General features: G+C 51.3%; 1 protein-coding gene across 3 annotated transcripts in view; it reads left to right on the plus strand.

The window, feature by feature from the left end:
• LOC144145842 (protein spitz-like) overlaps positions 1-12,653 on the plus strand; it is a 177,136-nt gene that overhangs the window by 79,339 nt on the left and 85,144 nt on the right. For 2 of the 3 annotated variants that reach the window (XM_077677646.1, XM_077677651.1), the window contains one exon: positions 477-650. The exons of the other annotated variant lie outside the window; for it this stretch is intronic. In XM_077677646.1, the coding sequence (XP_077533772.1) occupies positions 477-650 (174 nt within the window). The remainder of the gene's footprint in view (positions 1-476; positions 651-12,653) is intronic. 3 annotated transcript variants of the gene reach the window in all.

The following is a 12,653-nucleotide window of genomic DNA, read 5'->3' on the forward strand; positions in this document are numbered from 1 at the left end:
GTATCCCTCCTCTACGCCGCGCCTTATTACCCAGGTTTAGCTTTGGCGCGTTAAACACAAAAGTAGATTGTTGTACTTTGAAGGTTCTATCAAAGCTTCGTTTATCCGCTCGATCTACGTTTTGCATGATTCAGTAGAGAGTTTTAGCATAGCGGCTCCCGTACGCTACGCTAAGGTTAGCGGGTAGCGGGACCGGACTATGCTAAAACTCTCTAATGACTACAGTATCGACGCGTAGCGGAAGGGGCCCAACGGGAGCCTGTATTGAAAGTGCGGTACCCTCCCCATGCTTCAGCGTAACAAAGCTGCGTGCCGAGAGCGCGCGAAGGATCGTGGCCATTGTGACAAAATTTGCCTTTTTTTTTTTTTTGGACTCCTCGTTGTGTCAGTTACGCTACGAACTGGCTTTTTCTATCTCTTTGTTCGGGTGGAAAGCTGATCTTGTTTCCGCGATCACCCCTTCTCCTTCGCCGCAGCGAACCGGAAGGTGGCAGCAGCCAGCATGGCGGCCGGTTTCTCTACTCTCGGTGTGCTCGTGAAGCTCGAAGCATGGGCGGGTCGGCAAGGGAGGCGGAGAACGTGCCACTCGCGCTGTAGACTGCAGGTCCGCGACCCCTTTTCCAAGCGCCTGTTCGAACTTTTAGTCAAAGGTGAGCGAAATTGTCCGTACTCATTTTGGGGCCAATGTTTTCTTCAGCAAAGAGTCCCGCAGTACAGTTGCTGAGGTGTGGACAACGCTGCATACTACTGCAGTCACGTCCACTTGACTCGGCATCGCTACGTTGCTGTGTTCGTTCGTTGGTTCGAACACCTGCGATGAGCGTGATGCATGGAACTGACGTAGTGTTTGGAGAAAGTCACCTCGGCATCGCTTGCGCAGGCTCAGGAACGCCATTTTCATTGCGTGCCTAACCTTTGGGACAAAATACCTGTTTACAGCATTGCGTGCTTGTTGGACGTATGCAAATAACCGTGGCAGTCTTCATAGCCCTTTTGTTGGATCGGTCGTTCAGAAAGCCTCGACTGTACAAAATGCGGTTGACGTGACTGAGCGGCGACGCGTGCATTGCGACCATGCGTGCATCTTTCGACTCTCCCGACTTCACTCCAGGAAGCTATAAGCTGTTGAAAAAGAAAAAAAAAAAAAAAAAGGAAACGCACTTTCAAGCATACGGCTGCATTGATTTGCGCTGCGAAGTCGCATTAATTGCAGAGGAACCAACTAAATATTTTGTTGGTTCCATCTGAACCGACTCAGCCGGGTTGCGTACATAGTGGCACGCTAAGGAAGCAGTGTTTGGTAATGGGAATCCCCATTCCATTGCAACTCCGTTCTGGGGAGTCGAGTTTGTGCCGCCGGGGCCAAAGGTGCGGGTTCGCAATGGGAGGAGGAGGAAAACTTTTTCTTGAGCGGGCAGACGCTTTATGCGCAGCCGGCCCATGGGTGGGTGATGACTCGGCGGGTGCATTACAAACGGACCGCTAGTAGTTTTTTTTTCACAGGCCATGGGAGGTGGCCCACATGCGGGTCACGTGGCCTACCTGTTATGACGCACCGGCGGGTCACCACTGGTGGGAAAGTAGAGAGTTACCCATCAGCAACTGCTGAAATTTATTTGCGGGCTGTTTCGAGGAACAAGCAGACGCGCAGACCAAAAAATCGGCGTGTTCCTAGCCTAGTTCAAGAAGGGCTATCTGTAAAAAAAATTCCTTTCTTCCATCCGCGTGACCGCCAGTTCACAGTGCGTGTAGGGAAAATCGAGTGCCTTAGTACTGACGCCAAAATTTCATATCTTTTTTATTGCTTTTATCGATGCTTATCGGCCTGGCGAACCCGAAACAGCAATTTAGATACTTCAGCGCACGATAATTATATTGAATGGCCTGAAAATCGTCCGTTTTAGTTCCCCGCGCTTTCAGACCCACAGTATGGCCTCACCGTTTTGTGTGGACGTCGAAACACTGTGGAGACAGGTGGAGGCGTTATTTTGACCGTCCCGCCGCCAGAGCTCAGAGCTTAGGCCTACCATTGCGGCGGAAATTTGGTGACCGCTTTCAGTAAAAGCCCTGATGGCGACTTCTATTGCGATTTTGGGCTATATTATCGGCTCCTTCCCCGCGTGTGAAATTGTATTTCTGGCAAGAGTGCCGTTCTGTGCAGCGGTTATGCCTCGATACGTGCATGAACGCGCCAGCGCGCACTCGCCGCTCGCCGGGCCGCGCGTGTGAAGTGCCGTCACTAGTTTCTCACCAGCGTTGGAGACCCAGGGCTACGTCACTCCTTTTTCCCGACGACGGTGTGATGTCACGCCGGTGGACATTTGCTGTGCGCCGCTCCGCGTGCTGTTCCGTCGGCCCGGTAAATGAGATCAAATTGATGTATGTTCCACGCGTCGCAGGTCGCTCATATTTTAGCCAGGCTATTCTGTTGAGTAAAGGAAGCGAACTGTGCAATATTAACACCGAAAATTGGTTTGCTCACTGCAGTCGTGTTAATGGTGCGAAGCAACGCGACTCCGCTGCGCTGTCCTTATTTCTCACGTTTATCTCTGAGTGTTCCACTAGCTTTTTTTTTTTTTCTATTGCAGGTAGTTTCATATAGGCTGACAGCAGGCAAACAAGCGTTTGCCCCTATCGAGTATGATCTGAGCATTGCGGAAGGAGAGGCGGCAATCTCTGCGGGAGTGTGGCGGTCGTCGTGCGCACCAGGCTCGTATTGGGCACAAGGAACGTCTAACCTGTCAATTCCTCATCTCTTATTGTTTAGCTGGCGGCTTAATCACCAGTTTCATCCGTGCGGGTGCATATGGGCCGGTAAGCCACCAAATGCAGCCACTTTTTTAAAGGGGCCGTGCAGACAGCATGCAAATTTGTTTTGTTCTAAAGATTTCGTGTTTTGTAGTGTCCCCAGCGCTTGTCGGGAAGCAAACTATGCTTTATTTACTGAGAAATTAACCAATCTAAGTTAAAATTTTGATTCTCTCGCCAAATCGTGCGTTTTCATGACTTTTGCAATGACATCACATGAGAAGGTATTCAAGTTAAACCGAGTGGGCTGCGGAGCCTTGTTTACTGTTAGTCAACCAAGATGGCGCCACCATACCGCGGCGGGCCGTTTCCTGTCTGCTTGTTTTTGACCGTATTTGTACCTGACTTGTTTTTGGTTGAGGTGGAAAATAATTGTTTCGTGAAGCGTGATGTTTGCTCGACAAATACGGTCATATACGACACCGTCGCCTACGCAAATCGGCCAGTCTCGTCTGAAACAACCGCAATGCACCACAGTGCTGTGCAGCTTGAAGACCTGTTCTTGTTACGTCATCACTGACTTCACGAAACACACGGTTTGGATGGAGAATTAAAATTTTAACTTAAATTTATTTATTTCTCTCTGAAGAAATCATCGTTTGCTGACGGACAAGCGTCATAAAACACCAAATACTTCGAAGAAAACAAACTTTTATTTTGTCTGCATGGCCCCTTTAAGGGCAATAGGGCTGTTTCGAAGTCTATGCTATGGTAGCGTAGGTCCTAGGGGAAGGCCGGAGTCGCGGCCATTGCAACTCCGCGCCGAAGGAGCGACCCCGCTGCGCCTGTTCAATCGGATCAGGTCTCCCCTTTCCCCGAAGACGGCGCAATCAGGAGGCAGCGGCGGTAGCCGGCGGGCCGGCCGGGCCGATTTGTGTAAACACTCGGCGGTGCGGTCGGCGAGCGAAAGGAGTCCGCTCTGCCGCCGTGCGCTGTGGCCGCTTCTGGTGGCGGCTGTCTGCTACTTTTACCACCCGCGGCGTGTGCTGCTCGCTCGCTGGATGCGCTCGGGTCCGTTTCCCTCGGCTTCGATGCCGCCGCCGTGCGTCCTGGCCTCGTCTTGTTGGTGCAGTTTTTTCCCGCCATGCGTGCTGCCAATCCGGCCCGAACGCCGCCGTTGCTTTATGGCGATTTCGGGCGCCTTTCTTTGCTGGTTAATGTCGTCGCGTCGTGCGAGCTTTCACGATTGGTGCGCGTACACGCAGCCAGCGCGGCGCCTGTTGCGGGAGCTGCCAGTGACTGGTCGTCTCGCGGATTGCTTGACAGCGCGCCACTTGACTTGCCTTTTCTTCCGCGGCTCTCCTCTTCGGTCCGTTAGTTTAATGGGCGCCCTTGCTCGCGGGAAGCGCGCAGTGGACGTTGTGGGAGCGCGGCGGCGCGGAGCTGCTCGCGTGACGCTGGGCTAGCTGGGCAGCGCCGGAAAGCGATCGAAGAACTCCTTCAAGCGCTGCAGCTCGTGTCTTCGGGCCACAACTCAATTCGGCGGCGACTGCCTTCGTGCTCTTTGTTCTTTCTTTTTTGTCTGCTTGAATATATGAGAAGTGGATGACCTGCGCTTGGACGGGGGCCAAACGATCGGTAGTTGTGTTGCATGTAACGAAAGTTTTAGCTCTCCGAAAGGTATTGAAGAGTCACTGTATTCAGATTGTGGTGGATGTATATGATCTGAACATTGATTTACATTCACAAATTTGCTTGGGTCGCCGCCTTGAGTCATCGGTTCCTGCGTTATATCCGCCCTGGTATGGGGAGCTTTCACCCGGGATCCGGTTGCATTTGAGAGAAAGGGTGTGTTGGAAAAGAGCGTGGTTCTGGATGAGCGTTGCCGTTTCGTTCACTCGGGGCGGTGTTTATTCTGCTTGTTCGTGGGATTCTGTTTTTTTGTAGTTTTTTTTCCTTAAAGGCGATTGTGCGCGGCAATGTTTTAGTAGCGTGAGGGTCACCCAATCGGTCCGATTGCATTTTTCTTTGTGCCATATAAATGCTGGTCGCAGCCGCATCTGCGGCATCTGACTGTTTTCGCGTCTATGCCGAATAGATTTCGTCGTTCCTGCCAATATGTGCTGGAAGGAAAGGCATCTACGCTTCTTCCTTCGTTCCTAGTCAGAGGTGGATGGAAGGTGCCGTTGAGAACAAAACAGCGAAACCCTGTCGTCCAACAGTCAACGAGATGTTTAGTGTCGCGTTCAAACGCGGCTGCAACTGAACCGCGCCCTGGCTGGTGCGATTGTCGACACGCTCTTCACTGGACGCTCACACTGGCCGGGGAATGTAGTGGAATGAGGGGCGGACAGTGGTCCCTCGTCCGGCGCCCCTCCTTTTGTCGTACAAGGCGGGCTTGTTTAAACAGCCTCTCCCGTGGACGGCGTGTGGAAGAGCGGTCGGTCGCACGCGGTGTGCGGCCGAGGAATGCGCCCTCCGGTCTTCCCAGTCCATCGCCCCCCGCGGTGTGAAAATGGCCAGCATCGACGATGAACGAGCGACGCATCTCTTTGATTAAAACCGCGCCTCGGTCCGGGCTGGTGTGTGCGCACGGAAATTCCGAGGTTTCGTGTTTGGCGTCGGTCTGGCGCCTCCGATGTAAGCAGCGTGACAGCGTCGTGCCCGACGTGCATTTGTGGAGGAGTTAGACCAAATGTCCAAGCGGCGCGTGCGGGGATTTGGATTAATATCTACAAACGCTGATTCGTCTGCGTTTAGGTTGTCTATAATGAACCGCGCCAGTACCTCTCAGTGGTATTCGGCTCTGCAGTTATCACGGACTCTTTGTGCTGCAGTACGCGCGCTCGTGCTGATGAAAAAAAAAAAAATGAAGGAAGCTCACACTAACGCGTAAGACTTGAAGGTAGCTAAGCTGTACGCAACCTTCACGACCATCACAAAGGTTTAACTATCCGATTGCAGCCCATTTGCTTCTTCGCTGCTGCAACGACCTTTACTTCATCTTTGTTGGTATAAGGAAGCTCACAGTAACGCGTAAGACTTAAGTTAGCGAAGCTGTACTCAACTTTCGCAACCATCACGACGGTTAAGTCTACGATTGCAGCCGATTTGCTTCTTCTTCGCTGCTGCAACGACCTTTACTTCATCCCTGCGACTGAGCCTGCGCACTTGTAGGACGGACTATATTATACGAACTCCTAGCGCACGCGAATGACGAACGCACAGCCCTATATCGTGGGCTGAGCCACAACTAGCGAATGGCGTGAGCAGTGTGATTGCGATAGCTAAAGTGTTTCCACGATTACGGCGAACGCTGGATTTTTTTTCTTTGTGGCCAGTCTTGGCCAATCTCCCTAAAAGGACAGGCTTGACAAACGTGCGCCGGGGACGCTGGGCGTATCTCCGCGAGGCACGCACACATGAGGGCTCGGCGTTTTTTTTTTTTTTTTTTTTTTTTACTCTCGGGCGCTCGCCGCGAGGTACTCGCTCACGTGCGCGCACTCGGAATTTTCTCGGTATTTGTAACTGCGGACACGAAACTCGAACAATTTGGTGAACAGCTCGGCTCTAAAAAAAAAAAAAAAACTGATTTCTTACCTCTTTCTTGCCTGTCGGTTCATCCGGTTCTTGGCTGAACTGCTTTCAGCCGAGACTGTCCAGCCTCGCACACAAGCCCGGGCTTATGCTGGCTGGATAATGCACATGTATGCTTTTCTATGGACGGATAACTTATCTTCTCGTCTCCGGCCGACGCGGTATGTGACAGCGGGAGGCTAGCCTTGTGGCTCGTTTTCTTTCTACAACACAGAATGTCTCCTTCCCGTGTTTTTTTTTTGTTGTTTTTATTTTATTGATTTATTTATCAATACTGTAAGCTTTGGTCAGGCTTGTTGCACTGAACGTGTTTTTTTTTTCTTTGTTGAGGTTTGCACGCCTCAGCAGTTACTAGTACCAGAGTTCTTCAATTCTTCTGTGTAGCTTGGTTCGCGCTAACCGTTCCCTCCTCCAGGTGGCCGCTGCACAGTGGCAGACACCGCACTCCCGTGCTGCCAGTGCAGCCGGCCGCACCTTTGCAATTTCGATCTTCGTCCGTATCGCGCGCACATTTCTCTCTGCGTTGCATTTAGACGAAAGTAATTCGCAATGACGGCGCAGTGCGCAGTTAGGTTCACGCCATTGCTAGCAGAGGACTGACTGCACGTCGTCGGCGCCTTAACCTTCCCCCTTGAGTTAGCGCGCACCCCGAAATTGGGGACGCCGCGTCGTTGCACACGTTTCTCGAGACGAAACTCGCTGTGGCGGATAACTGCAACATCCCGAAGCTGTTCCGGTGAGCAGCTGTTCTTTCGTAAGTGTCTAAAGGAAGCGCGGTCGTACGATAAACGACCGACGCCGCCGCGTCTCTCTTTCCCCTGTAAATTTGCCTGAGAATGCACGTCGTTCATGCAGCGCGCCCTCAGATACCGAGTACGGGTCGGTAACGAGCTGTGGTATCCGAATACACAGTCCGGCCGCACCGCTCGACGCAGGCTGCTGTCTTTGTCCGAACGATAGGCAAACGAGCTGACAAATGGTGGAACTGACTTCGTTTCTGCCCAGTCAATTGGCAGCAGCCGCTTCGGGTTTCGGCGCGCTGCGTTTCTCGTGTTCGCGCATGCAAAGCGACGCGGTCGGTGGGTGCTTTTGCTGAGTCTCTGCTGGGATATGCGATTGCGCTCCGCGATTGCAGTTGACAGCGGCCTGTGCTTAAAGCGCTCGCAAGTTGCTCGCACTGTCTAGGGAATGAAAACGATAAATACATCGCATGCACTGCCAACACCCGCACAATCAACGAAAATTTGGCCTAGGGTTTGTTGTTTACTTGTTTTCATGGAGGGGGGGGGGGGTGGTATTGCAGACGTGACGTTAGTGAACCTGTCACTCTGGTACTCGTAAGGCCTTTTGAAACAAAATAACCGCTATCTAGAAAGGAGGGGTGTGTACTTAGCTAAGAGTAAGGAGCGGTGAATGGCGATCTCTCTTGAAAGGTTGAGGAAATTTTCCTCTCTCTTAATCGGCATTGGCTACATATAACATTGTTTGTACTAATTTATACTTGGGGGAGGGGGGAGGGGAGAAAATGCCGCTCAAGGGTCTGCGAGAACCGTGTTCGATGGCATTATCCGATTCGTCTGCTACCGACCGCCTCGCACTATATGCAGGTGGGTCATTTTTGAATGTGTGTTGGCTTGGTTTCTATTAATTCTTCAGAAAAGTCGTGCGTACTAATTTGAAGGAACACGTGTTGCCAAAGTGCTGTTGTGTTTTAAGAGTTGTGCTTGGGGCTAGCACGGAGGCGGACTTGAACGAAGACAAGCTACTTTGCCTTGTGTCTCCTTCACCAGTGGTCGCGCAAACCCAGCGAAATCTTCTGGCGTAGTGCTCCCACTACATGCAGCGTATACGTTTGTTCACTGTAGCGCGACATGCCCTCCTCTATTGCTTCCCATCCCCCGGACGAATGGAAAGTCGCTACGGGGCAGCATGGGTGGAAGCCGTGACTTCGGAGAAGAAAAAAAAAATATCGGTTAGGCGGCAAGGGTAGCCGTTAAACTTTTTAATATAAATCCTAATAAGTTGTTCTATCATGGGCATTATCTGTGATATTTTAGTTGGATCACCTGGATGGGCATTTCGCAGTTCTACCTCGAGCACATCAGTGCGAGCAGCGTGTTAGTTCGGCTGTGTGAATTCAATGCATGTGTACATCGAACGAGCGGAATATGGAGGTTCCTAATGCATGGACCGAATGCGGCGCATGCATTCGATCGCGTTGTCCACAAGCAACACCTACCCGCCGCGCTGGCTCAGTGGCTAATGCGTTGTGCTGCTGAGCACGAGGACGCGGGTTCGATTCCCTTCCGCGGCGGCCGCTTTTCTGACGGAGGCGAAAAGCAAAAACGCGCCTGCGTTCGAGATTTCGGTGCACGGTAAAGATCCCCAGGTGGTCGAAATTAATCCGGAACCCTCCACTACGGCGCGCCTCATCGCCTGGGAAGTGTGGGTGCGTTATAAACCCTAAAATCAATCAATCACAAGCAACACCTGGCCGGCCCATCACACGCTCCGCTTTTTGTCCGATCGCCACCTATGCCGATGAGTGAAAATTCCGTCCACTTGCACGACCGAAGGCGCCCGCCCCTATAGGCGCCGCGCGGCCACGAAGTTTCTCAACGCTGTGGCGCTTGCACGGTGCTCTAATTCGCGAATTCTGGTGGCAAGCATGTATTGGAAAACACTGTTCGCGAGAAATGCCCTGAGAAAACATTCTGCGCAATGCAAAGATGAATCACGAGTTCTTGAAACCAGATCAGGTGTGTGCGTAGCTCAATGCCTCGGATCTTCGACATAAAATGATGACCTAGATGCTTTCATCTCGTAATCTTCGTATTCTTAGGTCAAATAGGCCTCCGATATAATGGGTGTTTCCGCACTTTCAGGGACACTATTTTGAATTGTCAGGAGCCCACCAACAGTGTCACAAGATAAGCCGGTAAAATACACGGAACACATAGGTAATCGGTATATACGTCATGAGCCGATCGAGTTAACAGATCTGGCATTGACAAGGTCCAATCCTTCCATTTCAGTTGGAAATCCGTGCGCCTGAATATGGTTGCTTTAGAAAGGCGTAGATTTCACAGAAAGACAAGAAATAGTCCAGGTAAAATTCCCTGGTAATTCATTATCTGATACGCACGTGAATAACGTAATCGTGCTTTGGCTTTTGTTCTGTGCATACATTCCGTCGGTCCTCAAGACACGATGACTGTAGTCAGTTCCAATGGATCCTGTCTGCTTGTGTTGGATGTGCCGGGTTACCGCCGGGTTGCTGCTACTGTAAGCTTCCACTTGTGCTGATAATATAAGCGCACACGCTTATCAGTAGCCCGCTGAAATAACCGGCTGTCTTTGCACTACCCGCCTTGGCTGCGTCTTTTCTGAAGGAGGCTAAACTCCGTATGTATGCGTGGGATTGCGGTGCACGTTTTGAAGATCCCCGGGTGGTCTTAATTAATTCGTAGCGCTCCAATATGGCTCCCCTCGTAGCCCAGGTGTGCATTCATCCTCGATGTGAGCTCTGATCGGTGCCTATGCGGTTGCTTGCGCCGAAGGATTAACTGTTTGATACCACACTCGCATTGCGGTAACTGAGTTTGCCCGTTCCACGAATTTCGGGAGGGATGCATGCATTCGTCGCGTCATAGGGAATTGTTTGGTTCCTGGCTTGCGCAGATTTGGTGAGGGGACTCTCTCACGAATTTAGCGACTTCTTTGATTGTTAAAATACCACTGGTGTGAGAGTGTAGCTACATAACACAATTTAAATAAATACCGAGAAGACATCCCTCGCCGTGCGGTAATATGTTTCTCCTTTTGTCGCACAATCGCTTTCGGCAAGAACCTTTCTGGCCATCTGCACTAGCTCCCCGAAGATTGTTTGGTGCCACACTTGCGGCTGCGGCCACTTGATCAGATTCGCTAATTTGGGGAAGGCCGTACTCGGACAGTTTTGGCCACATTCCTTGGCCACGTATGACTAAACGAATAGTTTGAGTGGTCCGCTTCCATATGTATCCATGAACCATCGCTTCGAGGCTCTACGCCGATTGGTTCGTTGGTCGCTCTTGAATTTCCCGCGCTGTGTTGGCGTTCGACTCCGAATCGGCACCAGGCACAGGGTCAGCGAATGTTCTCGCATTGACGAAAAGGAAGACAAAAATGAGCCGTAGCCGGCCGGTCGGATAAGACGGGCGCCTACATGTGGCTCTGCGCGGTCAACAAAGGGCCTCGAACGCGGAAGCGCGCAGCGACGACGTCGGTGGCCGGCGGCCGATTGGCGCCGCAGGTGCGAGCACGAAGAATGGCTCCTTCCTTTCGTATACCGCAAACACTCGCGGCAGTGTAATGCCAGTAAAAGGAGGCAATTTCTGCCAAGCTGTGACCGTTCAGTCCGTGCTCTGACACCGTTACTTCCTATTCCTGTTCGGCGACGACACCGTGAGTGAGCGTTTGCTCTCGAGCGTCGCGACAGGAGCTTTTTCTGTGGTGCGTGCGTGCGTACGTGTGTGTGTGTGTGAGAGAGAGAGAGAGAGAGAGAGAGAGAGAGAGGAGAGAGAGAGAGAGAGAGAGAGAGAGAGAGAGAGAGAGAGAGAGAGAGAGAGAGAGAGAGAGAGAGAGAGAGAGAGAGAGAGAGAGAGAGAGAGAGAGAGAGAGAGAGCTTCTGGTCTGATAATGGCAGTAAACAGTGCGAATCGGCTTGAAAGACTGTATTGTGCTCAATTGCACCCCCACCCCCATCCCACCCAACACGCACGCACGCAGGAAAGAAATCCAGTGCTTTTCTTTTAAATTATATGCGTTGACATTTTGGAGTTGTATGTAACGCGTGTAACTGCTGACCACACCCATCAGCAACAACTGTCCTTTCGGTCGGTTTTGAGCGCGTGCACGCGGCAGTTAGAGCCACTATATAAGCTCAATCAATGACGTTAGGGGCGGTTATAACCTCTGTCACACGGGCACTTTCAATCCGGATTGAAGCGAAGCGCGATTTACTTTTCGAGCGCGCTCGACGCACCGCCGCTGCTACACGGCTCGTTTCAGTCCCGATTGAGAAGGTGCACCGCTTGCACCTCGCGTACGCCAGATGGCGCTAAAAATGTACTTCGCGGCCGGCGTTCGGTAACTTTGCGCGGTCGTAGTTATACGGAACTATATAAATGTTACTGCATGCTTATTTGGGCGAAGTTGTTTGATACAATTTGTGGCGTTAGTTGAAGTTGTCACCTTCTGTGCTATGTTCTGTGCCATTACTCGGCGGGGACGAGAGGGTCACCGCTTTCGCCCGATCGCGCTTGGAAATCTCAATCGCGCTCGAGAAACGAGGATTGAGTTCGAGCACGATCGGGCGCGATAGCGATTGAAACTGCCGTGTAGCAGCGCCCGATTCGGATTGAGCTCGATCCGGATCGACTCAATCGCGATTGAAAGTGCCCGTGTGACAGGGGTATTAGGTCTGGAGGTCTGGCCGTAGAATCCAAACGCACACTTCTACTTTTGCGCATTGATGTGCGCCCCTCTATAGAGTTCCTCAATATTACCTAGAGTGGAAACTCGCTCCAATCGCACGCCGCCATGGGTATTGTGGGTACCGTGAGAATCTGATTGACAGCGAGCGGCTAGTGCAAAGTGCTATGGATTAGACTTGTCGCCTCTGAAGTGTCTGATAGTTCTGTTTTCGGTGCGCCACTTCCTGTCATTCAGTGACTATCACAGGTAGGTCTAAATAACAGCGGGATTGGCCTTTAACGCGGGGAGTATCTTAAAATGAAGGAGTGACCACATGCAGTGATGGCGACAAGCGACGCGGATGGCGTAACTCAATAGGTACAACAAAGAGATAGTGTGGCGACAGCGACAAGCGAAAAAAATTAATACACTGCTTCCAATGTCTTCCGTCGTCGTCGCTCGTCGCTACAGTTAACTGTATCGTCGCTGCCGCCTGTGTGTTCGAGATATTTCGGCGCATGTTAAAGATCCCAGTTGTTCAAAATTAATCCGGAGCCCTCCACTACGGTGCGCCTAATAACTTATGGACTTTCGGCGCGTTAAACCACACAATCAATCAATCAATCAATCAATCAATCAATCAATCAATCAATCAACCAATCAACCAATCAACCAATCAATCAATCAATCAATCAATCAAATACTGCGAACTTTGAAACTTGCTCAAAATATTTTTCGGTCTTTCTCCGTATGGGCATTGTTTGCGGGCTCGAATGACGTCATTTACGCGAGATATAACGGCTACTGACCGGCTTTCTTTGAGATGCGGCAACAAACACATTCGATAGGCA

Source organism: Haemaphysalis longicornis, unplaced genomic scaffold (genome assembly GCF_048455015.1).
Source record: "Haemaphysalis longicornis isolate Haplotype H1 unplaced genomic scaffold, Haemaphysalis longicornis Haplotype H1 scaffold_1, whole genome shotgun sequence".
Classification (NCBI taxonomy): Eukaryota; Metazoa; Arthropoda; class Arachnida; order Ixodida; family Ixodidae; genus Haemaphysalis; species Haemaphysalis longicornis.